The sequence below is a fragment of the Tachyglossus aculeatus genome, chromosome 1 (genome assembly GCF_015852505.1).
Source record: "Tachyglossus aculeatus isolate mTacAcu1 chromosome 1, mTacAcu1.pri, whole genome shotgun sequence".
Taxonomy (NCBI): Eukaryota; Metazoa; Chordata; class Mammalia; order Monotremata; family Tachyglossidae; genus Tachyglossus; species Tachyglossus aculeatus.
Window position 1 is genome coordinate 96,982,559 of NC_052066.1, and position 26,636 is coordinate 97,009,194.

Sequence of the window (26,636 nt, forward strand, 5' to 3'; positions counted from 1 at the left end):
ACAGCCCCTTGCCCAGGCTTCCCCCTGCCCTATCCGCTTTGCTTTTCCCCCTCACACCCCACCGAATGCCCACTTCCTCCCCAGTGGTTCATTCAATTGCATTTCAATTGTATTTATTGAACCCCAACCCCGTCTCCCTCAGCCCGGCCACCCCCTGAAACCACCTGCCTTAACCTCTGCTTTCCTCCTGCCCGTTCATCCCTCCGCCCACCTCGTCTCCTCTCCTTCCTAGGGGGATCCCTTCAATCAATCAATGGTATTTATTTAGCACTTACCGTGTGCCGAGCACTGTACTAAGCGCTGGAGTAATAATAAGAATAATTATGGTATTTGTTAAGCGCTTACTATGTGCCAATCACTGTTCTAAGCACGGGGATAGATACAAGGTATTCAGGTTGTCCCACGTGGGGCTCACAGTCTTAAATCCCCATTTTACAGATGAGATAACAGGCACAGAGAAGTCGCTTGCCCAAGGTCACGCAGCAGACAAGTGGCGGAGCCAGGATGAGAACCCACATCCTTGGACTCCTAAGCCCGTGCTCTTTCCACTAAGCCATAACTGAACAGAGTTGGTAGACACTTTCCCTGCCCACCAAGAGCTTACACGTCTGGGCCCCGGGATCCCTGCCGGGATATTGCGGCGGCTTGACTTGATGCCAAGTGACCAGAGGGATAAACCCTCTTCTGTCCATTGAAAGGCTTTTTGGCAAACTCAATTTTCAGAGAGTTTCATGAAAAAAAAAAAATCCCCGCTAGACGAACAGTTGTCCAGGCCCACGCCAGCCTTGCTGCTCACTTTTAGTGGTGGAAGTTGGAGGGATAAATTAATCTTTGAAAACTACGATCCCTAGTTCTGTCTCCCCACCTCCAGACTACAGTGGGCAGGGAAAGTGTCTAGCTACTCTGCTTTTTTTACTTCCCCAAGCACTAAGTACAGTGTTCTGCAAACAGTAAGCACTCAGTAAATTCAATGAGTTGATTGACTGATTGCCAGGCACTATACTAAGCGCTGGGGTCGATACAAGCTAGTCATAGCCCCCGTCCCACATGGGGCTCACGGTCTTAATCCCCTTCTGACAGATGAGGCAACTGAGGTACAGAGATGTGTAAGTGATCGCCCAAGGTCACACAGCAGTGTGTGGTGGAGCCGGGATTAGAACCCAGATTCTTCTGACTCCCTTCTAATCCACTAAGCGACGTGGCTTATAAAAGAGCGCATGATGAGAAGAAAAGACCTACTCTTCTGATTGAGGTTCTGGGTTTTTTGAATGTTGCCACGACGGATTTAACCGTCGTCTTTTTTCTGAGATTTCATCACTACTGCTGTTCCATCCATCTGTATCAGACACAGCCTGCTGCATCTGAAGCTGAAACTCCTGAATGACTTCCAGACTTTCCATTTTTAATTCAGCAAAAAGTGGGCCCAACCAATACTGTAAAAGAAAAAAAAATTGCACACATGTTTAACAGAAACCAAGAGGATGGGTTGTGTTTTCTAATAACAGGGCTTTACACATAGTAAGCGCTTAACAAATACCATCTATATACATTTACATATTTATATATATACATATATATTTATATAATTTATGTATATATATATATATATATATATATAAAAACTGGCTAATTTCCCAAGATTCAAAAGGTAACATGAAGACAACCTAAATCTTATGCTTCATCATACTCACAAAAACCACACATATTTAAAAAACTGCATTCTCTTCTGCATCAGTTCTGCTAGGATTTGGGTGATTATGCTAAGGCCAGGACCTCTATCGACCAACACTTTTTAGAAAAGATTATTCATGTTGTTTCCCTTTCCAAGTGCTGATTAAATAGATCTTTCTAATTGGCAAAGTCAACAAACACCCGGCAAAGGGCAAAGCTGCCTTAAGCATTTCAGATTTAAGCGGCAGAAGCACCCAGCTTCATCTGCACTACTTTAATTGATCGTAAGCTCCTTGTGGACAGGGACTGCTTCCATTTTTAAATTTGCTCCCTCCTCAAAAATAGGCACTCAATAAATACTGCTGAATCAATTAAAACAATGCTCAATAAATGCACGAGGATGAAGTGGTAACGATTAAATAATCAGGGAAGTAGGCAACTAGCACGATTCCCATCAGATACTAGAGGTAAGTTTACGAAAAGAACAAAAATCAATAAACATAATACAATGGCAGTCAATCTAAAATGTATATTTCCAGGGCATTCGAATCAACTAGTTGGCCATGATATAGGCTTCACTTTCCCCTTCAATCAATCAACCAAGGGTATTTGCTGAGTGCAAAGCACTGTACTAAGTGGTTGGGGGAACACAATACAGAGTTGGTTGACATGTTCCTTGCCCACAAGGAGCTTACAGTCTAGAAGGAGAGACAGACACTAAAAAAAAATTACGGATCTGTATATAAGTGCTGTGGGGCTGATCCTTCTAAGTTGCATAAACCCACCAGCCTTCCCAGCACTTATGCGTTTATACCATTCCTGACAACTTTTGCAGGTACGTTATTCAACTAAACATTCACTTATTCTATTTGTAAATATTTTACGTGTTTCCTATCAGAGGGCAAACTCCAGTTCTGTATTTCCCTAAGCGGTCCGTACAAAATACTGCAAAAAATAATTCCGCAACTACTAATCTGACGAGGTTCAAACGCTTCAGCTTCTCCCAATTTGCCAAGTTCCCTCCTTCGGCTTGCCTAGGAAAATTCAACCTTCTTCCAGAATCACTGCCAATCTAGAAGTCTCATGATTTTCCCAAATCTACCTATCCTAAGTACACCTTTGAAGAAATTCCTGCACACAAACCACACTGGCATTAATGCTCGATAAGACCTACGCAAATAGTAGAAATATATCATGAGTTCATGACTACTTAATGTTCATTCATTTCCCCGCGTGATTATACACACAGCTCCCAGAGTACTGAATTTTCTCTTTCTACCTAGTATCCAGTAGAAGGATACCAGATGCTTACAGAACACTTTCCGATGTTGTAATGACAAGTTAACTTAATCAGGCTTTGTTAAAACAGCAAATGAACCTCTATTCCCCCATCCTTGGCTCTTGTGAATATATTAGAGGCAAGAAGAAGAATTATATATATATATAATTATATATACACACAATTTTATATATATATATATATATATATATATATATATATACACACAATTATTTTATCTGCTTCCTCTATAAATATCTGTAAGTTTGTTACCCTCATTAGAGTATAAGCTCCTTGTGAGCAGGGAATATATGACCTCTTTTCGTTGTACTTTCTGAAATGTGTAATGCAGTGTATCGCACGTAATGAGTGTTCAGTAGACGTTACTACTACATTACTATTATACAGAAACGATTATACAGAGAAGCTGCGTGGCTCAGTGGAAAGAGCACAGGCCTTGGAGTCAGAGGTCACGGGTTCAAATCCCAGCTCTGCCAATCGTCAGCTCTGTGACTTTGGGCAAGTCACTTAACTTCTCTGTGCCTCAGTTCCCTCATCTGAAAAATGGGGATTAAGACTGTGAGCCCCCTGTGGGACAACCTGATCGCCTTGTAACCTCTCCAACGCTTAGACCAGTGCTTTGCACATAGTCTGCGCTTAATAAATGCCATCATCATCATCACCATTTTAGTGATCGTTTCCAATTACGACTAGTATAATCTCCTTCACAAACTATACTTTAATGAAAACAATGCAAACACCACATCATTGTACATGTAGCTGGAGAACAAAGCTGCATGTATAAAAAACCTGAGATTCCGAGTTCAAAACGTCCATCTCATAGATATTAATAATAGTAATTGCGGCATTTAAGTGCTATGTGCCAAGCGCTGTATTAAGCGCTGGGGTGGATACACGATAAATCCCCGTTCCACATGGGGCTCACGGTCCAAGTGGGAGGGAGAACGGATATTGAGTCCTCATTTTACAGATGAGGAAACAGATCACAAAGCAGGCTAGGGATGGAGTTGTGATTAGAACCCAGGTCTCCAGCCTCCCAGCCCCACGCTCTTTCTACTAGGCCACGCTGCTCCTCGTGTCTGGCTGCTCATCTCACTGAGTCCCAAGATAGATGGGAAAAGAAGTAAAAGAAATAAATGCAAAACCTACCTCCTGTTCCTCCTGAGTTCCTAGCGCATCCACAAAAGCTTTGCAGATGTTGCTCACGTAGGCCTTCCTAACCTGCAAAGCGGATTCGTACCCAGCCGGCACAAATTGCAGGAAATACTGCAGCAGGTGACACAGGGCCGCTTTCAGCATCTCCGATTTCAGCAGCAGAAGCACCCCGGCTTCAAACAGGACGCCAAGTTTCTGCAGCAGCATGCTCAGGTAGATGGGTTCAACGTTTCTATATGCGTCCTCTTCAAACGGGAAAAGCGTCCTCACCAAGCTTGAGAGCGGTTCTTCGTAAAGTCTCAGTTCAGTCTCGCTCATTTTAGGAAGGTGCTTTAGCAGTTCCAAAAACACTGGGAAGAAAACGCTGGCAATCTGTTCTGGTGGCCCCCCAAATTGGATCAGCCGCGTTAAAAGCCTCAGGGCTAACGCTTTCACTTCGGGGCTACCGTACTCTAGCAAAGAGCAGCCTATTTCCCAACATAAAAGATCCTGTCTCCTAAAGAACATGGTCGGAACGATGTCTATCAAAACGGTCAGTAACGTACTTCCAACGAGTTCCACGTTCTGCATGCTCAACAACTCTAAGGAAGTGGAATGTAAATTGCCAATGAGTTCATTCAGGTTATTTAAAAATCTGCTGATGACCACCGGCCAGTCCACCAAATGTCCCCAGACATTTTTTTGGTGCAAGCAAATCAAATCTTCAAAGACATGCAACAGTTCTCTCGTCAGGAGACCAAAAATCCTGGGATTCTTGAGTTTAAACAGAAACAACAGAGAACGGAGAACTTCACATATATTCTTGTGTAGTGGGTGACAGGAAGGAGTTGCAGCGATTCTCAAAAGTCTTGTTATGATCCAGTTACTAAATTCTTGAATTGAAAGAAAAACGAGGTAAATACACGCTGTACAATAAAGACTAATTAATTGGCTGGATTCTCATTAATGCTACAAAATGAATAACGTTTCAATAAAGTAGTCTCGATAACAACACGGCCACGAAAATACTCACCAATACAATTTTCTTCAGCCTCATTCTCTTGAGGGCTTCCCAATATATTTACAAACATTAGTGGGGAAGATTTCATAATGTGCTGAATGAAATCAAGCAGTATCATAGAACTTGGCTGAGAGTCAGTTTTCTTACTAAGTTCCAGAGCAACTGAAAAACAAACAGTGACACAGTCACTCAAAATTCCCAACTTCAGCATGCTTACGTATCCCAGAAGTACATTTCACGGTGCAAAAATGTTTCTGCTACTACTGTCCTAAGGAGCAGGGTTTAGGAATACAGAAGGATGGCTACTAAATGTTCACGCCAATTTATATTTTAGAGACTTAAAATCACTTTTGACTACTCTTCATGAACCAGAGGAAGTCAACTAGCAGTACCGTCCCCATGTTCCCAAAGAAGAAACTGAGGAATGAGAGGCACCATGGAGTAGCGGCTACTGCATGGGTCTAGGAGCCAGAAGGTCATGGGTTCTAGCTCGGCTCTGCCACTTCTCTGCTGGGACACCTTGGGCAAGTCACTTCACTTCTCTCTGCCTCAGTTAACTCATCTGGGATATGGGGTTTGAGACTGAGCCCCACATGGGACAAGGACGTTGGTCCAACTCAATTTGCTGGCATCCACAATGCCTGGCACTAAGAAAGCACTTAACAAATACCATAATTATTATTAAATCACTTGCCAATGATGACAAGTCAGTAGCAGAGGTGTAATGATAAGAAGCAGCGTGGCTCAATGGAAACAACACGGGCTTTGGAGTCAGAGGTCATGGGTTCAAATCCCAGCTCTGCCAATTGTCAGCTGTGTGACCTTGGGCAAGTCACTTAGCTTCTCTGTGCCTCAGTTACCTCATCTGTAAAATGGGGATTAAGACTGTGAGCCCTATGCGGGACAATCTGATCACCCTGGATCCTCCCCAGCGTTTAGAACAGTGCTTTGCACATAGTAAGCGCTTAACAAATGCCATTATTATTATTATTATTATTATTATTATTACTATGCCCAATGCCATTCAATGGCGACAGAATTTCATTGAAAATTTCTGCACGTCCTCTTTGCTACAAACGACGATAAAAATAGTAATAATAATAATAATAATAATAATAATAAGTGCCTTTATGTTCCAAGCACTGTACTAAGTACTGGGGTAGCTTCCCAAGGTGAACCAGGGTGCCCACACCTTAAAGGCAAATGCTCTCTCGTGACTGTCCGAGCCAACAAAGCGGAACTCGGAAGCGAGGGCGGGACACCTCCCCCACAACCGAAACTGCTAGGCTGGGAATACAGAAGGTTCGTTCATTCATTCAATCGTATTTATTGAGCACTTACTGTGTGCAGAGCACTGTACTAAGCGCTTGGGAAGTACAAGTTGGCAACATATAGAGACGGTCCCTACCCAACAATGGGCTCACAGTCTAGAAGGGGGAGACAGAGAACAAAACAAAACACATTAACAAAATAAAATAAATAGAATATGGTATGGCAGAGGGGATAGGGAGAGAGAGGAGGGGGAGAGGAAGGAGGGGGCTCAGTCTGGGAAGGCCTCCTGGAGGAGGTGAGCTCTCAGTAGAGAGGTTCAGTGAGAACTCAGAGAGGGGTTCCCCTCACTCCCGTGCCAATCAAATAAGGTATGGAGGAGGTGGGAGGGAGGAGATTGGGCAAGCGGAGGTCGGAGGCTGGAACGGCCTGCGGGCACAAGTAATAAGTACCTGCAGCCTCTGACCTACTGGGTAGCGGATCGAGTCTTGCGGGAGCCAGCTGTGTGTCACCTCTGCCCGGAGCGTGGGATGCCCGCTATGCCCGCACCAAGCGAGGAGCCGTTGGGATGGGCGAGCTTCCCGCTGAACGCTCTTGGGGCTGCAAGTTAGGGTGTGGGCGTGTAATGCATAAGTGGATTTCTCCCAGGTATGAAGCGCTTGTGGGTAGGACTACTAGGTGCTTTGCTACGCGCTAAAAACACATAAGAGTATCGCTCCCCATACGGAAGCTCCAATATAATAATTAAACATATTCCTCCCGAAAGGGAAGTTAAATTTGTCGCCTCCCAAATAATTAATTATAACCGTCCCAAAAGGGAAATTCAATTTGTTGCATCCCAAATAATTAAATGATCACCACAGGGAATCAATTTTGTATCGACTCAGTCTTTCTGTCCCTGGTCCCTCCCAGTGAGCCGATTCCCGAATGGGTGAGCCCGCTCTTAGGCAGGGATTGCCTCTGTCTGTTGCTGAATTGTACTCTCCAAGCGCTTAATACAGTGCTCTGCACAAAGTAAGCACCCAATAAATATGACTGAATGAATGAAGGAGCCAGTCCCTGGATGACAGGTAGATTTAGACTGTGAGCCCGCTGTTGGGTAGGGACCGTCTCTGTATGTTGCTGACTTGTACTTCCCAAGCGCTTAGTACAGTGCTCTGCACACAGTAAGCACTCAATAAATACGACCGAATGAATGAATATTATACCAGGTCATCAGTTGGCATGCAGTCCCTGTCACACAAGGGGCTCACAGTATAGTAGGAAGGAAAAGATACAAGAGGGCACAACCTAGAGAAACTTCGTTGAACAATCCTATACACCGTCATTATTAACTACGCAATATGGTTTAGGTGTCTTGCTACACCTACAGTCGATGGAATGTATTAAGCGCTTGCTGTACACAGAGCACTCTGGAAGAGTATGATATGTAAATTTTATATTATTGTATCATTCTACCACAATTATGATCACTACTGTTATTAATACCACAGTTATTAATATTTGGAATAATAATGATGAAAAATAATACAGTCCATCCACTTCCAGGCCTCTGCCCTGTAACTTCCTCCATCCTCATATCTGACAGACAATCACTCTCCCCACCTTCAAAGCCATAATGAAGGCACAACTCCTCCAAGAGGCCTTCCCTGACAAACCCTTCATTTCTTTTTCTTCCACTCCCTTTATTCGCCTCTCCCCCAGCCCTCAGCACTTATGTACATAACTGCAATTCATCATCATCATCAATCGTATTTATTGAGCGCTTACTGTGTGCACAGCACTGTACTAAGCACTTGGGAAATACAAGTTGGCAACATATAGAGACAGTCCCTACCCAACAGTGGGCTCACAGTCTAAAAGGGGGAGACAGAGAACAAAACCAAACATACTAACAAAATAAAATAAATAGAATAGATATGTACAAGTAAAATAAATAAATAAATAGAGTAACAAATATGCACAAACATATATACACATATACAGGTGCTGTGGGGAAGGGAAGGAGGTAAGATGGGGGGATGGAGAGGGGGACGAGGGGGAGAGGAAGGAAGGGGCTCAGTCTGGGAAGGCCTCCTGGAGAAGGTGAGCTCTCAGTAGGGCCTTGAAGGGAGGAAGAGAGCTAGCTTGGCGGATGGGCAGAGGGAGGGCATTCCAGGCCAGGGGGATGACTTGGGCTGGGGGTCGATCGCGGGACAGGCGAGAACGAGGTACGGTGAGGAGATTAGCGGCAGAGGAGCGGAGGGTGTGGGCTGGGCTGGAGAAGGAGAGAAGGGAGGTGAGGTAGGAGGGGGTGAGGTGATGGACAGCCTTGAAGCCCAGGGTGAGGAGTTTCTGCCTGATGCGCAGATTGATCGGTAGCCACTGGAGAGTTTTGAGGAGGGGAGTAACATGCCCAGAGCGTTTCTGGACAAAGACAATCCGGGCAGCAGCATGAAGTATGGATTGAAGTGGGGAGAGACACGAGGATGGGAGATCAGAGAGAAGGCTGATGCAGTAGTCCAGACGGGATAGGATGAGCGCTTGAATGAGAAGGGTAGTGGTGCGGATGGAGAGGAAAGGGCGGATCTTGGCAATATTGCGGAGCTGAGACTGGCAGGTTTTGGTGACGGCTTGGATGTGAGGGGTGAACGAGAGAGCGGAGTCGAGGATGACACCAAGGTTGCGGGCTTGTGAGATGGGAAGGATGGTAGTGCCGTCAACAGAGATGGGAAAGTCAGGGAGAGGGCAGGGTTTGGGAGGGAAGACAAGGAGTTCAGTCTTGGACATGTTGAGTTTTAGGTGGCGGGCAGACATCCAGATGGAGATGTCCTGAAGGCAGGAGGAGATGCGAGCCTGGAGGGAGGGGGAGAGAGCAGGGGCAGAGATGTAGATCTGGGTGTCATCAGCGTAGAGATGATAGTTGAAGCCGTGGGAGTGAATGAGGTCACCAAGGGAGTGCATGTAGATGGAGAACAGAAGGGGACCAAGTACTGAACCTTGGGGAACCCCCACAGTAAGGGGATGGGAGGGGGAGAAGGAGCCTGCAAAAGAGACTGAGAATGAACGACCGGAGAGATAAGAGGAGAACCAGGGTTCATCTGTTTATATTAGTGTCTGTCTCCCCCTCTAGACTGTAAACTCCCTGTGGGCAACAAATATGTCTGTTATATTGTTATAATGTACTCTACCAAGAATTTCCAGTGATTAGAACAGTGCTTGGCACACAGTAAGCACTTAACAAATACCATGATTATTATTATCATTAGTAGTAGTACAGTGGTCTTTACATAGGAAGCACTCAATAAATACGATTGAATGAATAATATAATAATGTTATGAACATGATCACTGTGGCATTTGTTACACACTTACTGGATGCCAAGCACTGCACTAAGTGCTGGGGGTAGATATAAGATAATCATATAGGACACAATTCCTGTCCCACACGAGGACTGTGAAGGGAGAATATGTATTGAATTCCTATTTTATAGAGGAGGAAACCAAGGCACAGAGAAGTTAAGTGATTTTGGTTTTGTTCTCTGTCTCCCCCTTTTAGACTGTGAGCCCACTGTTGGGTAGGGACTGTCTCTATATGTTGCCAACTTGGACTTCCCAAGCGCTTAGTACAGTGCTCTGCACACAGTAAGCGCTCAATAAATACGATTGATTGATTGATTGATCATAGCAAGCGGAGGAGGGGTGGTGGGGAGGGGGCAGAGTGGGATATTAGAACCCAGATCATCTGTCTCCCAGACCAATGTTCTTTCCACTAGGTAACATGCTTCCCCAATGTTTTTCATTTAACATTTAAGAAAATCCTCCTAACTTAATCTCTTTTCAATAACCCGCATAACCACACCATACCTATCAGTTTTGTAGTGTTACCAGAGGCCTTTCAGGAGACTTACACCTCCAAGCTGATGACATTTAATGGAAATCCTTGAGTACTTACCAACATCTACATCTGTAAGTATTCTGTCAATGAACTGACAAAGAATCTGTCTTGGTTTCTGCACAACAGTATTGTATTCCTCAGGGCTGGCACTGAAACAAAAATAAAGTTATTATAATAATAATAATGATGGTATTTGTTAAGTGCTTACTATGTGCAAAGCACTGTTCTAAGCACTGGGGTGGATACAAGGTGATCAGGTTGTCCCACGGCGGGCTCACAGTCTTCATCCCCATTTTCCAGATGAGGTAACTGAGGCACAGAGAAGTTACGTGACTTGTCCAAAGTCACACAGCTGACAAGTGGCGGAGCCGGAATTTGAACCCATGACCTCTGACTCCAAAGCCCGGGCTCTTTCCACTGAGCCACGCTTATTGTCTCTTGAATCAATCAACCATATTCATTGAGCACTTACTGTGTGCAGAGCACCATACTTAGCACTTGGGAGAGTGCTATATGTTGCCAACTTGTACTTCCCAAGCGCTTAGTACAGTGCTCTGCACACAGTAAGCGCTCAATAAATACGATTGAATGAATGAATGAGAGTACAATATGACAGACACATTCCCTGCCCTCAACAAGCTTACAGTCTAGAGGAGAAATCTGAAATATACTTTCAATGTTTCTCTCACTTTAAAACATTAATGTCAAATGTATTTATTAGTTAAATCTTACTCTAGGTGTGTTCTAAAAAAACAGGACAAGCTTTGAGATCTTAAAAAGACAGCGCACCCTTTTTTTCCTTCAGAGAAAAAACATATACTATTCACCCAGTAGACATACTGAAGAATTTAAGATGAACTTCCTCAGGATCCAGGGCACAATCCAAATTTCTCTGCCTCTCTAAATTCCCTGTCTACCGGAATGGTATCCGTTACTAACTTTGAACCAGACGCTCTTGTGAACAAAAAACCATGCTCCAGATCGTACGACAAATGTTATCCAGTGCTTCCAAATTTTTGTGTGGCAACATCTAAATTTCCCGCGAACGCTTTCTTTTGATCCCCATTTCCCTCTCTAAATTCCCTGTCTACCGGTATGGTATCCGTTACTAACTTTGAACCAGACGCTCTTGTGAACAAAACCACGCTCCAGATCGTAAGGCAAATGTTATCCAGTGCTTCCAAATTTTTGTGCGGCGACATCTAAATTTCCCGCACACGCTTCCTTTTGATCCCCATTTCCGATCGAATGAATGAATGAATTTCCAGCCTCTCCGCACCCATTTGCACAAGTTTTCTCGCCTATCACGGACACATCTCTCCCAGAACGGCCCGCTCTCCATCTGCAATCGTTCGGGTCGTGTGTCCACGGAGTTTTCTTGGTAAAAAGACAGAAGTGGTTCACCATGGCCTCCTCCTCTCTGCTCTTGACTCTCTCCCATGCTGCTGCTGCCCAGCACGGGTGAGTTTTGACTCGTAGCAGATTGCCTTCCACTCGCTAGCCACTGGCCAAGCTAGGAATGGAATAGACGGGCCTCTGCTTGACTCATCCTCCCGTAATCGAGACTGGTAGAGGACTGGAAACTCTCCAGGTACGGCCCTGAGAGGGCCCATGACCGTAGTTCAAAAGATATAGTTTGGAGCTGACCGGCAGATTTGGGTATTGATTTAGTCGGGCAGCATTCATTCATTCATTCAATCGTATTTATTGAGCGCTTACTGTGTGCAGAGCACTGTATTAAGCACTTGGGAAGTATACGGTGGCCACATATAGAGACGGTCCCTACCCAGCAGTGGGCTCACAGTCTAGAAGGGGGAGACAGAGAACAAAACAAATGAACAAAATAAAATAAATAGAATAAATATGTACAAATAAAATAAATAGAGTAATAAATACGTACAAACATATATACAGGTGGCAGCGTGGACTAGATGAAAGAGCACAAGCCTGGGAGTCAGAGGACCTGGGTTCTAATCCCGGCTCTGCCACCTGTCTGCTGTGGGACCTCAGCCGAGTCACTTAACCTCCCTGCGCCTCAGTTACCTCATCTATAAAACGGGGCCTAGGACTGTGAGCCTGAGGTTGGACAGGGACTGTGTCCAATATGATTATCTTGTATAATAATAATAATAATGATGGCATTTGTTAAGCGCTTACTATGTGCAAAGCACTGTTCTAAGCGCTGGGAGTGATCAGGTTGTCCCACGTGGGGCTCACAGTCTTAATCCCCATTTTACAGATGAGGGAACTGAGGCTCAGAGAAGTGAAGTGACTTGCCCAAGGTCACACAGCAGACATGTGACGGAGCCGGCATTCGAACCCCTCACCTCTGACTCCAAAGCCCGGGCTCTTTCCACTGAGCCACGCTGCTTCTCTTGTATCTGCCCCCGTGCTTAGTACAGTGCCTGACACACAGTAAGCGCTCAGTAAATACCATTAATCGATCCATGCTTCACAGGTCAGTTCCAGGCAAACGAAAAGTCTACAGTACTATGAACTTCCTTGAGAAAAGTCACTACATAAATCAAAATAATATTTTATTATAATATATATATAATAATATATATAATATAAAATATTATTATTATCCCCCCACCTTCTCCGAGAGGCTTTCCCCGAATCATTCTTCTTCTCCCCAACAAAACTCCTGCAATAGAAGGGGGGATCCCCCCTACTCTGTAGCACCATCATAATGGGGATCACCCTGAGGACAACTGGTCTAGACTCCTCTTTAGGACCCCTCTTAGCCGCTCAAGAGTTATCTCATCTATAGGATGGGGATTAAGACTGCGAGCCCCACATGGGACAGGGAACGTGCCCAAACCGATTTGCTTGTATCCACCCCAGCGCTTAGTACGGTGTCATTAATAAATACCACAATTATTACGTTTTTCCGGCAATAAGTAGTAATAGCTGAAACAGCCTTCCCATTGGAAGCCATGAGTCTAGTCCCACAGGTAGGAGGACAGCAAATACAAGTTTTATCAGTGCTCTTTTCAATACCTTCTTCAGTTGGGGTACGTAAATACTGCATTATAGCTTTAGTTCTATTTGTTCTGACGATTTTGACACCTGTCTCCATGTTTTGTTTTGTTGTCTGTCTCCCCCTTCTAGACTGTGAGCCTGTTGTTGGGTAGGGACCGTCTCTATATGTTGCCAACTTGTACTTCCCAAGCACTTAGTACAGTGCTCTGCACACAGTAAGTGCTCAATAAATACGACTGAATGAATGAATGAACAAACATCGCCACTTCCCCACCATTTCAGCACTTTTACATGACCACAGCACTTCCACATTACTTTTCATTGAATTTCTGCACATATTATTTTACATACTGCACCGTTCACAGTACTTCTCCTATTTGTACATTATTTTACGCCTGTCTCCCAAGTAGACTGTAAACTCCTTGTATACAGGGATTGTATCTTCTTCTGCTATAAGTTCCCAAGCGTACAGTGCTCTGCACAGAATAAGGCACTCCATAGATACTGTTGATTGATAGAGACCCCATGATGGTTGTTGAGCATGTAGAAAATAAAATGCACAAAAGACAACACTGATGTCAAAGTCCTTTCCCAAAGGGACTGTATGTACTCAATGTTAATTCTGCTTACGGGAACCAGGCTTTGTGGAAAGTCCCAGATGATTCTCACAGTACCCATAACAATTGCGGTATTTTTAAGCCCTCTACTAAGCAGCAGGGTAGATATGATAAAAACAGACGACACTCAGTTCCCGTCCCCCCATGAGATTTATGGTCTAGTGAGCAGGGAGTATAGGAATCCCTACTCGTATCTGAATAAACATGATTGAATAAATGAAGGACACATCCCCATTTTTATAAATGAAGAACCTGAGGCAGAGAAGTTATATAATTTGTCTAAAATCACACAACAGGCAAGCAGCAGAGGCGGGATTATAACCCAGGTCTCCTACATGTTCCATAAATACAACTGAATGAATGGACCTTGCTCTTTCATTCATTCAATCATATTTATTGAGCGCTTACTGTGTGCAGAGCACTGTACTAAGCGCTTGGGAAGTACATGTCGGCGACATATAGAGACGGTCCCTACCCTACAATGGGCTCACAGTCTAGAAGGGGAAGACAGACAACAAAACATGTAGACAGGTGTCAGAATCGTCAGAACAAATAGAATTATAGCTATATGCACATCATTAACAAAATACATATTTTGTATGCATTTATTACTCTATTTATTTATTTATTTTACTTGTACATATCTATTCTATATATTTTATTTTGTTAGTATGTTTGGTTTTGTTCTCTGTCTCCGCCTTTTAGACTGTGAGCCCACTGTTGGGTAGGGACTGTCTCTATATGTTGCCAACTTGGACTTCCCGAGCGCTTAGTCCAGTGCTCTGCACACAGTAAGCGCTCAATAAATACGATTGATGATGATGATGATGAAAATAAATAGAATAGAAATATGTACAAATAAAATAGAGTAATAAATCTGTACAAACATATACAAGTGCTGTGGGGAGGGGAAGGAGGTAGGGTGGGCGAGGGACTTGGCCAAGGTCGTTTCTATTTGTTTCCACGAGAATAAATAGTCCAAAAAAGTTTCTTTAGGCTTCCTTGCCCTGGAACGAAACAGACACATCCCAACTCCTTCCCCAATGACAACTGAGGCAAAATGGAAAGATCTATTTCTCTACCGACCCCACGAAGGAGTGGGTGGATGGAGTCACAACTTTTGGAGGGCAAAGTTCTTGTTTTAGCCTGCTTTAGTAATTCAAAATAGAATGAAATCCAAGCCCTCTGCCCAAAGTAGATGAAGAAACGTTACTGTGATGATGCTAACTCTTGGGAATATGAAACAACAAGGAACAGAATGGCCAGGAAGAAGGAAAAATTGTCACTATCCAGGGCCGGGGGTGGGAGAGATTACATATTTATTACTCTATTTATTTATTTATTTATCTTACTTGTACATATCTATTCTATTTATTTTATTTTGTTAGTATTTTTGGTTTTGTTCTCTGTCTCCCCCTTTTAGACTGTGAGCCCACTGTTGGGTAGGGACTGTCTCTATATGTTGCCAACTTGGACTTCCCAAGCGCTTAGTACAGTGCTCTGCACACAGTAAGCGCTCAATAAATACGATTGACTGACTGATTGATTTTGTTCTCTGTCTCCCCCTTTTAGACTGTGAGCCCACAGTTGGGTAGGGACTGTCTCTATATGTTGCCAACTTGGACTTTCCAAGCGCTTAGTACAGTGCTCTGCACACAGTAAGCACTCAATAAATACGATTGATTGATTGATAAGATGGATAAATAATCACACTAATTAAGCACTTACTAGGTGTCAAACCCAGTCCTACACAATGGGGTGGATTCAGGGTAATAGATAATAATAATAATGGGATTTATTAAGCGCTTACTATGTGTAAAGCACTGTTCTAAGCGCTGGGGAGGTTACAAGGTAATCAGGTTGTCCCACAAGGGGCTCACAGTCTTAATCCCCATTTTACAAATGAGGGAACTGAGGCTCAGAGAAGTTAAGTGACTTGCCCAAGGTCACACAGCAGACATGTGGCGGAGCCGGGATTCAAACCCATGACCTCTGACTCCAAAGCCCGGGCTCTTTCCACTGAGCCACGCTGCTTCCCTAGATCGCATATAGCCCCTGCCCCAAAACAAACAATGGTGTTTACTGAGCGCTCACTGTGTACAAAGCACTGTACTAAGCGCTTGGAAGAGTATGCTTGGCTCAGTGGAAAGAGCACGGGCTTTGGAGTCAGAGGTCATGGGTTCGAATCCCGGCTCCGCCACATGTCTGCTGTGTCACCTTGGGCAAGTCACTTAACTTCTCTGCACCTGTTATCTCATCTGTAAAATGGGGATTAAGACTGTGAGCCCCACGTGGGACAACCTGATCACCTTGTATCCCCCCAGCGCTTAGAACAGTGCTTTGCATGTAGTAAGCACTTAACAAATGCCATTATTACTATTATTATTATTATTATTATCATTATTACGCTATAACGGAGTAACGAGACATGTTCCCTTAGCCAGTTGTTGGGTAGGGACCGTCTCTATACGTTGCCAAGTTGTACTTCCCAAGCGCTTAGTCCAGTGCTCTGCACACAGGGAGCGCTCAATAAATATGATTGAATGAATGAGTGAATGAACCAGTTTCCAGTGGAAGGCAGAATTAGGGACTGTAGATTTAGAAGACTAATTCCCAAGCGCTTAGTACAGTGCTCTGCACACAGTAAGCGCTCAATAAATACGATTGATTGATTGATTGATTCCCAGACTGAGCCCCTTCCTTCCTCTCCCCCTCGTCCCCCTCTCCATCCCCCACATCTTACCTCCTTCCCTTCCCCACAGCACCTGTATATATGTTTGTACATATTTATTACTCTATTTATTTTACTTGTACATATCTATTCTATTTATTTTATTTTGTTAGTATGTTTGGTTTTGTTCTCCGTCTCCCCCTTCAAGACTGTGAGCCCACTGTCGGGTAGGGACCGTCTCTATATGCTGCCAACTTGGACTTCCCAAGCGCTTAGTCCAGTGCTCTGTACACAGTAAGCGCTCAATAAATACGACTGATTGATTGATTTTGTTCTCTGTCTCCCCTTTTAGACTGTGAGCCCACTGTTGGGTAGGGACCGTCTCTATATGTTGCCAACTTGGACTTCCCAAGCACTTAGTCCAGTGCTCTGCACACAGTAAGCGCTCAATAAATACGATTGATTGACTGATTTTGTTCTCTGTCTCCCCCTTTTAGACTGTGAGCCCACTGTTGGGTAGGGACTGTCTCTATATGTTGCCGACTTGTACATCCCAAGCGCTTAGTCCAGTGCTCTGCACACAATAAGCGCTCAATAAATACGATTGATTGATTGATTAATTCATCCCTCCAACTTCCACCACTAGAAGCGAGTGGGAAGGCCGGCGTTGGCATGGAAAACTGCTATTCCGGGGGCGGGGACAGTTTTTCTTCATGAATGTGCTGAAAATTGAGTTTGTCAGAAAGCCTTCCAATGGCCAGAAAAAGGTTTGGAAAAGGGGGGTTCAAGTGGACAATCCCCCCGGTCATCAGAAGAGCGCCCAGGCTACAAGTCCAGCCGCCAAAGTAGCCCGGCGGGCTACCAGGAATGTAAGCTCTTGGTGGGCAGGGAAAGTGTCTACCACCTCTGTTCGAATGTACTCTCCCCAGCGCTTAGTACAGAGCTCCGCACACAGTGAGTGCTCAATAAATATCACTTATTGATTGATTGATTCAGTCATTTGTTCCATCGTATTTATTGAGTGCTTACTGCGTGTAGAGCAGCAGCGTAGCTTAGTGGAAAGAGCCCCGGCTTGGGAGGCGGAGGTCCTGGGTTCTAATCCCGGCTCTGCCACGTAATAATAATAATGTTAGCGTTTATTAAGCACTTACTATGTGCAAAACACCAGCGTAGTTTAGTGGAAAGAGCCCGGGTTTAGGAGACGGAGGTCCTGGGTTCTAATCCCGGCTCTGCCACATAATAATAATAATAATAATGTTAGCGTTTATTAAGCGCTTACTATGTGCAAAGCACCAGCGTAGCTTAGTGGAAAGAGCCCGGGCTTGGGAGACGGAGGTCCTGGGTTCTAATCCCAGCTCTGCCACATAATAATAATAATAATAATGTTAGCATTTATTAAGCGCTTATTATGTGCAAAGCACCAGCGTAGCTTAGTAGAAAGAGCCCGGGCTTGGGAGACGGAGGTCCTGGGTTCTAATCCCGGCTCTGCCACATAATCATAATAATAATAATGTCAGCGTTTATTAAGCGCTTACTATGTGCAAAGCACCAGCGTAGCTTAGTGGAAAGAGCCCGGGCTTGGGAGGCGGAGGTCCTGGGTTCTAATCCCGGCTCTGCCACATAATAGTAATAATGTTAGCATTTATTAAGCGCTTACTATGTGCAAAGCACCAGCATAGCTTAGTGGAAAGAGCCCGGGCTTGGGAGATGGAGGTCCTGGGTTCTAATCCCAGCTCTGCCACATAATAATAATAATAATAATAATAATAATAATAATAATGTTAGCATTCATTAAGCGCTTACTATGTGCAAAGCACCAGCGTAGCTTAGTGGAAAGAGCCCGGGCTTGGGAGATGGAGGTCCTGGGTTCTAATCCCGGCTCTGCCACATAATAATAATAATTGGCATTTATTAAGCGCTTACTATGTGCAAAGCACCAGTGTAGCTTAGTGGAAAGAGCCCGGGTTTAGGAGACAGAGGTAGGTCCTGGGTTCTAATCCTGGCTCTGCCACATAATAATAATAATGTCAGCATTTATTAAGCGCTTACTATGTGCAAAGCACCAGCGTAGCTTAGTGGAAAGAGCCCGGGTTTGGGAGTCGGAGGTCCTGGGTTCTAATCCCGGCTCTGCCACATAATAATAATAATAATTATGTCAGCATTTATTAAGCGCTTACTATGTGCAAAGCACCAGCGTAGCTTAGTGGAAAGAGCCCGGGTTTAGGAGACAGAGGTAGGTCCTGGGTTCTAATCCTCGCTCTGCCACATAATAATAATAATGCCAGCATTTATTAAGCGCTTACTATGTGCAAAGCACTGTTCTAAGCGCTGGGGAGATTACAAGGTGATCAGGTTGTCCCACGGGGCGGCTCACAGTCTTCATCCCCATTTTCCAGATGAGGGAACTGAGGCCCAGAGAAGTGAAGTGACTGGCCCAAAGTCACCCAGCTGACAATTGGCGGAGCCGGGATTTGAACCCATGACCTCGGACTCCAAAGCCCGGGCTCTTTCCAATGAGCCCCGCTGCTTCTCTGTCGCATGCCAGCTGTGTGACCTTGGACCAGTCGCTTCACTTCTCTGCGCCTCAGTTGCTTCATCTGCAAAATGGGGATGAAGACCGTGAGCCCCACGTGGGACAACCCGATCACCTTGTATCTCCCCCAGCGCTTAGAACAGCGCTCGGCACAGAGTAAGCACTTAAATGCCGCCGTCGCCACTGTTCGAAGCACTTGGGAGGGTAAAGTACAACTCTAAGCACGTGCTCACCTTCTCAGTGTGTCTCCATGTCACCCGTTTCACCACCGACCCACGTCCTGCCTCTGACTCGGAACATCCTCCCTCCTCAAATCCAATTACTCTTCCCCCCCTTCAATGCCTTACTGAAGGCTCACCTCCTCCAAGAGGCCTTCCCAGATTAATTCCCACTTTTCTTCATCTCCCACTCCCTTCCGCGTCAACCTTTCTTCCTTTGCTCTTCCCCACCATTTCCAGCCCCATGGCCCATGTACGTATCTGGCATTTTATTTATTTTTATTGAGGTCTGTCTCTCCCCTCTAGACCGTGAGCTCGTTGTGGGCAGGGAATGTCACTGTGCATTGCTGCGTCGTACTTTCCCAAGCGCTTAGTACAGCGAGTGCTCAATAAATACCACTGACTGATGGAAGGGACCCGACAGGAAGGAGAGGAGATGAGGAAGGAGGAGAGATGAACAGGAGAGGAAAAGGGAGGTGGTTTCGGGGGGGGGGGGCCTGAGGGAGACAGGGCCGGAGTTGCGGGGGGAAGTGCTCAATAAATAAAATTGAAATACAATTAAATGAAAAACCGAACAGGAAGTGGGCCCTCGGAGGGGGGAGGGGGATGCAAAGTGAGCTCCTTTTAGACTGTGAGCCCACTGCTGGGTAGGGACCGTCTCTATATGTTGCCAACTTGGACTTCCCAAGCGCTTAGTACAGTGCTTTGCACACAGTAAGCGCTCAATAAATACGATTGATGATGATGATGCAAAGAGGATCTCTATTCATTCAATCGTATCCCGGCTCTGCCACTTGTCTGCTGTGTGACCCTGAGCAAGTCACTTCATTCATTCATTCATTCATTCAATCGTATTTATTGAGCGCTTACTGTGTGCAGAGCAGTGGACTAAGCGCTTGGGAAGTACAAGTCGGCAACATATAGAGACGGTCCCTACCCAACAGCGGGCTCACAGTCTAGAAGGGGGAGACTTCCCTTTTTGGGGCCTCAGTTACCTCATCTGTAAAATGAGAATTGAGACTGGGAGCCCCAGGTGGGGCAGAAACTGTGTCCAACCTCCCTACTTTGCATCTACTCTAGTGCTTAGTACAGTGCCTGGCACGTAGTAAGTGCTTAAATACCACAATTATTATTTATCATCATCATCATCAATCGTATTTATTGAGCGCTTACTATGTGCAGAGCACTGTACTACGCGCTTGGGAAGTACAAATTGGCAACATATAGAGACAGTCCCTACCCAACATTGGGCTCACAGTCTAAAAGGGGGAGACAGAGAACAAAACCAAACATACTAACAAAATAAAATAAATAGAATAGATACGTACAAGTAAAATAAATAAATAGAGTAATAAATATGTACAAACATATATACATATATATATAAATATATGCAATATATTTATTGCATGCTTACTGCGTGAACAGTACTGTACGAAGCACTGGGGAAAGTACTATAGAGTAATAAAGAGAGACAAAACCCTGCCCACAACGAGCTCACAGTTCGGGGGGTGATTTAGTCATTCATTCATTCAAACTCCCCAGCGCTTAGTACAGTGCTCTGCACACAGTAAGTGCTCAATGAATACCACTGATTGACTGATTCATTCACTTATTCAATTGCACTTATTGAATGCTTACTGTGTGTAGAGGAGCTGCGTAGCTTGCTGACTTGTACTTCCCAAGCGCTTAGTACAGTGCTCTGCACACAGTAAGCGTTCAATAAATACGAGTGAATGAATGAATGAATGAATGGAAAGAGCATGGTCTTCAGAGTCAGAGGTCACGGGTTCTAATCCCGACTCTGCCACTTGTCAGCTGTGTGACCTTGGATAAGTCACTTAACATCTCTGGGCCTCAGTTCCCTCATCTGGAAAATGGGGAGGAAGACTGTGAGCCCCACGTGGGACAATCTGATTACCTTGTACCTAACCCAGCGCTTAGAACAGTGCATGGCACATAGTAAGCGCTTAACATGTACCACCACTATTATTATTCAATCGTACTTATTGAGCGCTTACTGTGTGCAAAGCACTGTACTAAGCGCTTGGGAGAGTACACTGCCGTAATAAAGACAATCCCTGCCTTCAACGAGTTTACAGTCACGTCGGGGGGGCGGGGGGAGAGAATTCATTCATTCGATCGTATTTACTGAGCGCTTACTGTGTGCAGAGCACTGTACTAAGCGGTAGGAGAAGTACAATACCGTAAGGAGAGACAAACCCTGCCCACAACGAGTCCACAGTCAGCTGGGTGGGGGGTGGGGGGGAGGAGGAACTCATTCATTCATTCAATTGCGCTTATTGAGGGGAACTCATTCATTCATCCAATCGCATTTATTGAGCGCTTACTGTGTGCAGAGCACTGTACTAAGCGCTTGGGAGAGTACACTACAGTAATGGAGACAGTCCCTTCCCCCAACGAGCACTCAGTCGAGGCGGGGGTGGGGTGGGGAATTCATTCATTCATTCAATCGTATTTATTGAGCGCTTACTATGGGCAGAGCACTGTACTAAGTGCTTGGAAAGTACAATTCAGCAATAAAGAGAGACAATCCCTGCCCTCAAGGAGCTCACACTGTAGAAGGGGCGGGAGAAATCATTCATTCATCCAATCGCATTGATTGAGCGCTTCCTGTGTGCAGAGCACTGTACTAAGCGCTTAGCAGAGGACAATACAGCAACAAAGAGAGATAACCCCTGCCCACAAGGAGTTCACAGTTTAGAGAAGCAGCGTGGCTCAGTGGAAAGAGCCCGGGCTTTGGAGTCGGAGATCCTGGGTTCTAATCTCGGCTCCGCCAACTGTCAGCTGTGCGACTTTGGGCCAGTCACTTCACTTCTCTGGGCCTCAGTTCCCTCATCTGGAAAATGGGGATTAAAAGGGTGAGCCCCCCGTGGGACAATTTCATTACCTTGTATGTCCCCCAGCGCTTAGAACAGTGCTAGGCACATAGTAAGCGCTTAACAAATACCATCATTATTATTATTATTATTAGAAGGAGGGAGGCAGGCAACAATACAAATACATAAAATGACGGTATTTGCTAAGTGCTTACTATGTGCCCAGCACTGTTCTAAGAAGCAGCGTGGCTCAGTGGAAAGAGCCCGGGCTTGGGAGTCGGAGGTCATGGGTTCTAATCCCGGCTCCATCATCATCATCAATCGTATTTATTGAGCGCTTACTATGTGCAGAGCACTGTACTAAGCGTTTGGGAAGTACAAATTGGCAACATATAGAGACAGTCCCTACCCAACAGTGGGCTCACAGTCTAAACGGGGGAGACAGAGAACAAAACCAAACATACTAACAAAATAAAATAAATAGAATAGATATGTACAAATAAATAAATAAATAAATAAATAGAGTAATAAATCTGTACAAACATATATACATATATACAGGTGCTGTGGGGAAGGGAAGGAGGTAAGATGGGGGGGATGGAGAAGGGGACGAGGGGGAGAGGAAGGCTCCACCACACGTAATAATAATAATAATGGCATTTATTAAGCACTTACTATGTGCAAAGCACTGTTCTAAGCGCTGGGGAGATTACAAGGTGATCAGGTTGTCCCACGGGGGGCTCACAGTCTTAATCCCCATTTTACAGACGAGGTAACTGAGGCCCAGTGCCCAAAGTCACACAGCTGACCAGTAGCAGAGCCGGGATTTGAACTGATGACCTCTCACTTCAAAGCCCGGGCTCTTTTCTACTGAGCCACGCTGCTTCCCTGTGCTGTGACACCTTGGGCAAGTCACTTTGCTTCTCTGAGCCTCAGTTCCCTCCTCTGTAAAACGGGGGTTAAGACTGTGAGCCCCACAGGGGACAACCTGACCACCTTGTAACCCCCCCAGTGCTTCCCCCTTCCAGACTGTGAGCCCATAGTTGGGTAGGGACCATCTCTATATGTTGCCGATTTGTACTTCCCAAACGCTTAGTCCAGTGCTCTGCATACAGTAAGCGTTCAATAAATACGATTGAATGAATGAATGCTTTGCACACAGTAAGCGCTTAACAAATGCCATCATTACTATTATTATTATTATTATTATTATTCTAAGTGCTGGGGTGGGGAGTGGGGGGAGACAAGGTAACTACCAATTGAGTGGTAGCCCACTGTTGGGTAGGGACCGTCTCTATCTGTTGCCACCTTGGACTTCCCAAGCGCTTAGTACAGTGCTCTGCACGCAGTAAGCGCTCACTAAATACGATTGAATGAATGAATGCTTTGCACATAGTAGGCGCTTAACAAATGCCATCATTACTATAGAAGCAGCGTGGCTCAGTGGAAAGAGCCCGGGCTTGGGAGTCAGAGGTCATGGGTTCAAATCCCGGCTCCGCCAATTGTCAGCTGTGTGACTTTGGGCAAGTTGTCGCTTAACTTCTCTGTGCCTCAGTTTCCTCATCTGTACAATGGGGATTAAGAATGTGAGCCCCACATGGGACAACTTAATCACCTTGTATCCCCCCAGTGCTTAGAACAGTGCTTTGCACATAGTAAGTGCTTAACAAATACCATTATTATTATAATTATTCTAAGCGCTGGGGTGGGGAGTGGGGAGAGACAAGGTAACTATCCATTGAGCAGTAGCCCGCTGTTGGGTAGGGACTGTCTTTGTTGCCAACTTGGACTTCCCAAACGCTTAGTACAGTGCTCTGCACGCAGTAAGCGCTCAATAAATGTGATTGAATGAATGCTTTGCACATAGTAAGCGCTCACTAAATGCCATCATTACTATTATTATTATTCTAAGCGCTGGGGTGGGAAGTGGGGGAGACAAGATAACTATCCATTGAGTGGTAGCCCGCTGTTGGGTAGGGCCCGTCTCTATCTGTTGCCCACTTGTAGTTCTCAAGCACTTAGAACAGTGCTGTGCACACAGAAAGCGCTCAAAAAATATGAATGAATGAATGCTTTGCACGTAGTACGCACTTACTAAATGCCATCATTACTATTATTATTATTATTCCAAGCGCTGGGGTGGGGAGTGGGGGGAGACAAGGTAACTATCCATTGAGTGGTGGCCTGCTGTTGGGTCTCTATCTGTTGCCCACTTGTAGTTCCCAAGCCCTTAGAACAGTGCTGTGCACACAGTAGGCGCTCAATAAATACAACTGAATGAATGCTTTGCACATAGTAAGCCCTTACTAAATGCCATCATTACTATTATTATTATTATTCCAAGCACTGGAGTGGGAAGTGGGGGGAGACAAGGTAACTATCCATTGAGTGGTGGCCTGCTGTTGCCCACTTGAAGTTCCCAAGCCCTTAGAACAGTGCTGTGCACACAGTAAGCGCTCAATAAATACGACTGAATGAATGCTTTGCACATAGTAAGCGCTTACTAAATGCCATCATTACTGTTATTATTATTATTCCAAGCGCTGGGGTGGGGAGTGGGGGGAGACAAGGTAACTATCCATTGAGTGGTGGCCTGCTGTTGGGTCTCTATCTGTTGCCCACTTGTAGTTCCCAAGCGCTTAGTACAGTGCTGTGCACACAGAAAACACTCAATAAATACGACTGACTGAGTTCTTTGCGCCTAGTAAGCGCCCCCTCCATCCCCCCATCTTACCTCCTTCCCTCCCCCACAGCACCTGTATATATGTATATATGTTCATACATATTTACTCCTCTATTTATTTATTTTACTTGTACATATCTATTCTACTGATTTTATTTTGTTAGTATGTTTGGTTTTGTTCTCTGTCTCCCCCTTTTAGACTGTGAGCCCACTGTCGGGTAGGGACCGTCTCTATAATGTTGCCAACTTGTACTTCCCAAGAGCTTAGTCCAGTGCTCTGCAATCAATCAATCACTCGCATTGATTGAGCGCTTACTTTGTGCAGAGCACTGGACTAAGTGCTTGGGAAGTACAAGTCCATTCATTCAATTGTATTTATTGAGCGCTCACTATGTGCAGAGCACTGTACTAAGCGCTTGGAAAGTACAAATCATCAACATATAGAGTCATCATCATCATCAATCGTATTTATTGAGCGCTTACTGTGTGCAGAGCACTGGACTAAGCGCTTGGAAAGTGCAAATCGTCAACATATAGAGTCATCATCATCATCATCATCATCATCAATCGTATTTATTGAGTGCTTACTGTGTGCAGAGCACTGTACTAAGCGCTTGGGAAGTACAAGTGGGCAACATATAGAGACAGTCCCTACCCAACAGTGGGCTCACAGTCTAAAAGGGGGAGACAGAGAACAAAACCCCACATGCTAACAAAATAAAATAAATAGAATAGATAGGTACAAGTAAGATAAATAAATGAAAATCATGATTATCATCATCATCAATCGTATTGAGCGCTTACTGTGTGCAGAGCACTGTACTAAGCGCTTGGGAAGTCCAAGTGGGCAACATCTAGAGACAGTCCCTACCCAACAGTGGGCTCACAGTCTAAAAGGGGGAGACAGAGAACAAAACCAAACATACTAACAAAATAAAATAAATAGAATAGATAGGTACAAGTAAAATAAATAAATGAAAATCATGATTATCATCATCATCAATCGTATTTATTGAGCGCTTACTGTGTGCAGAGCACTGTACTAAGCGCTAGGGCAGTACAAGTTGGCAACATATAGAGACAGTCCCTACCCAACAGTAGGCTTACAGTCTAGAAGGGGGAGACAGAGAACAAAACCACACATGCTAACAAAATAAAATGAATAGAATAGATAGGTACAAGTAAAATAAATAAATAGAGTAATAATAGATTATGATTATTTAATCATAATCATGACTATTATTATTAAATACGATTGAAAAGGAGGGAAGATGTGGGTACCTGGCCAGCTCCCTGAGGGCTGGGATGACGGCAGCCATCTCTAGGCCCTGCTCGGCCATGCTGGGCATGGATGGATGAATGAATGAATGAATGAATGAATGAATGGATGGAGAACCCCTGCACACACACACCGCCCCCCCACTACGGGTCCGCGCGAGGACCAAAATACCGCGCCGCTCCGCCTTCCGAGTCCCTACTCCTGCGCCTGCGCAGAAGAAGGCCGGTGCCAAGGCCGAACGGCGGGGGAGCCAATAGTAATAACCACGGCATTTAGTAGTAGTAGTAGTAATAATAATAATTAATATGTATATATGTTTGTACATATTTACTACTCTATTTATTTTACTTGTACCTATCTATTCTATTTATTTTATTTTGTTAGTATGTTTGGTTTTGTTCTCTGTCTCCCCCTTCTAGACTGTGAGCCCGCTGTTGGGTAGGGACTGTCACTATACGTTCATCATCATCATTAATCGTATTTATTGAGCGCTTCCTATGTGCAGAGCACTGGACTAAGCGCTTGGGAAGTGCAAATT

General features: G+C 44.8%; 1 protein-coding gene and 1 non-coding gene across 2 annotated transcripts in view; both read right to left on the reverse strand.

Moving 5' to 3' along the window:
• ATR (ATR serine/threonine kinase) overlaps positions 1-26,158 on the reverse strand; it is a 135,703-nt gene extending 109,545 nt beyond the window's left edge. The window contains exons 1-5 of the mRNA XM_038746446.1: positions 26,101-26,158; positions 10,330-10,421; positions 5,139-5,288; positions 4,121-4,998; positions 1,240-1,433 (exon numbers count right to left, since the gene is read on the reverse strand). Of these exons, the coding sequence (XP_038602374.1) occupies positions 1,240-1,433; positions 4,121-4,998; positions 5,139-5,288; positions 10,330-10,421; positions 26,101-26,138 (1,352 nt within the window). The 5' untranslated portion in view covers positions 26,139-26,158. The remainder of the gene's footprint in view (positions 1-1,239; positions 1,434-4,120; positions 4,999-5,138; positions 5,289-10,329; positions 10,422-26,100) is intronic.
• On the reverse strand, positions 11,744-11,881 carry LOC119933612. The gene has a single exon (XR_005452578.1). It is a non-coding gene; the product is annotated as a small nucleolar RNA SNORA7 (small nucleolar RNA).
• Positions 26,159-26,636: the final 478 nt, after the last annotated feature.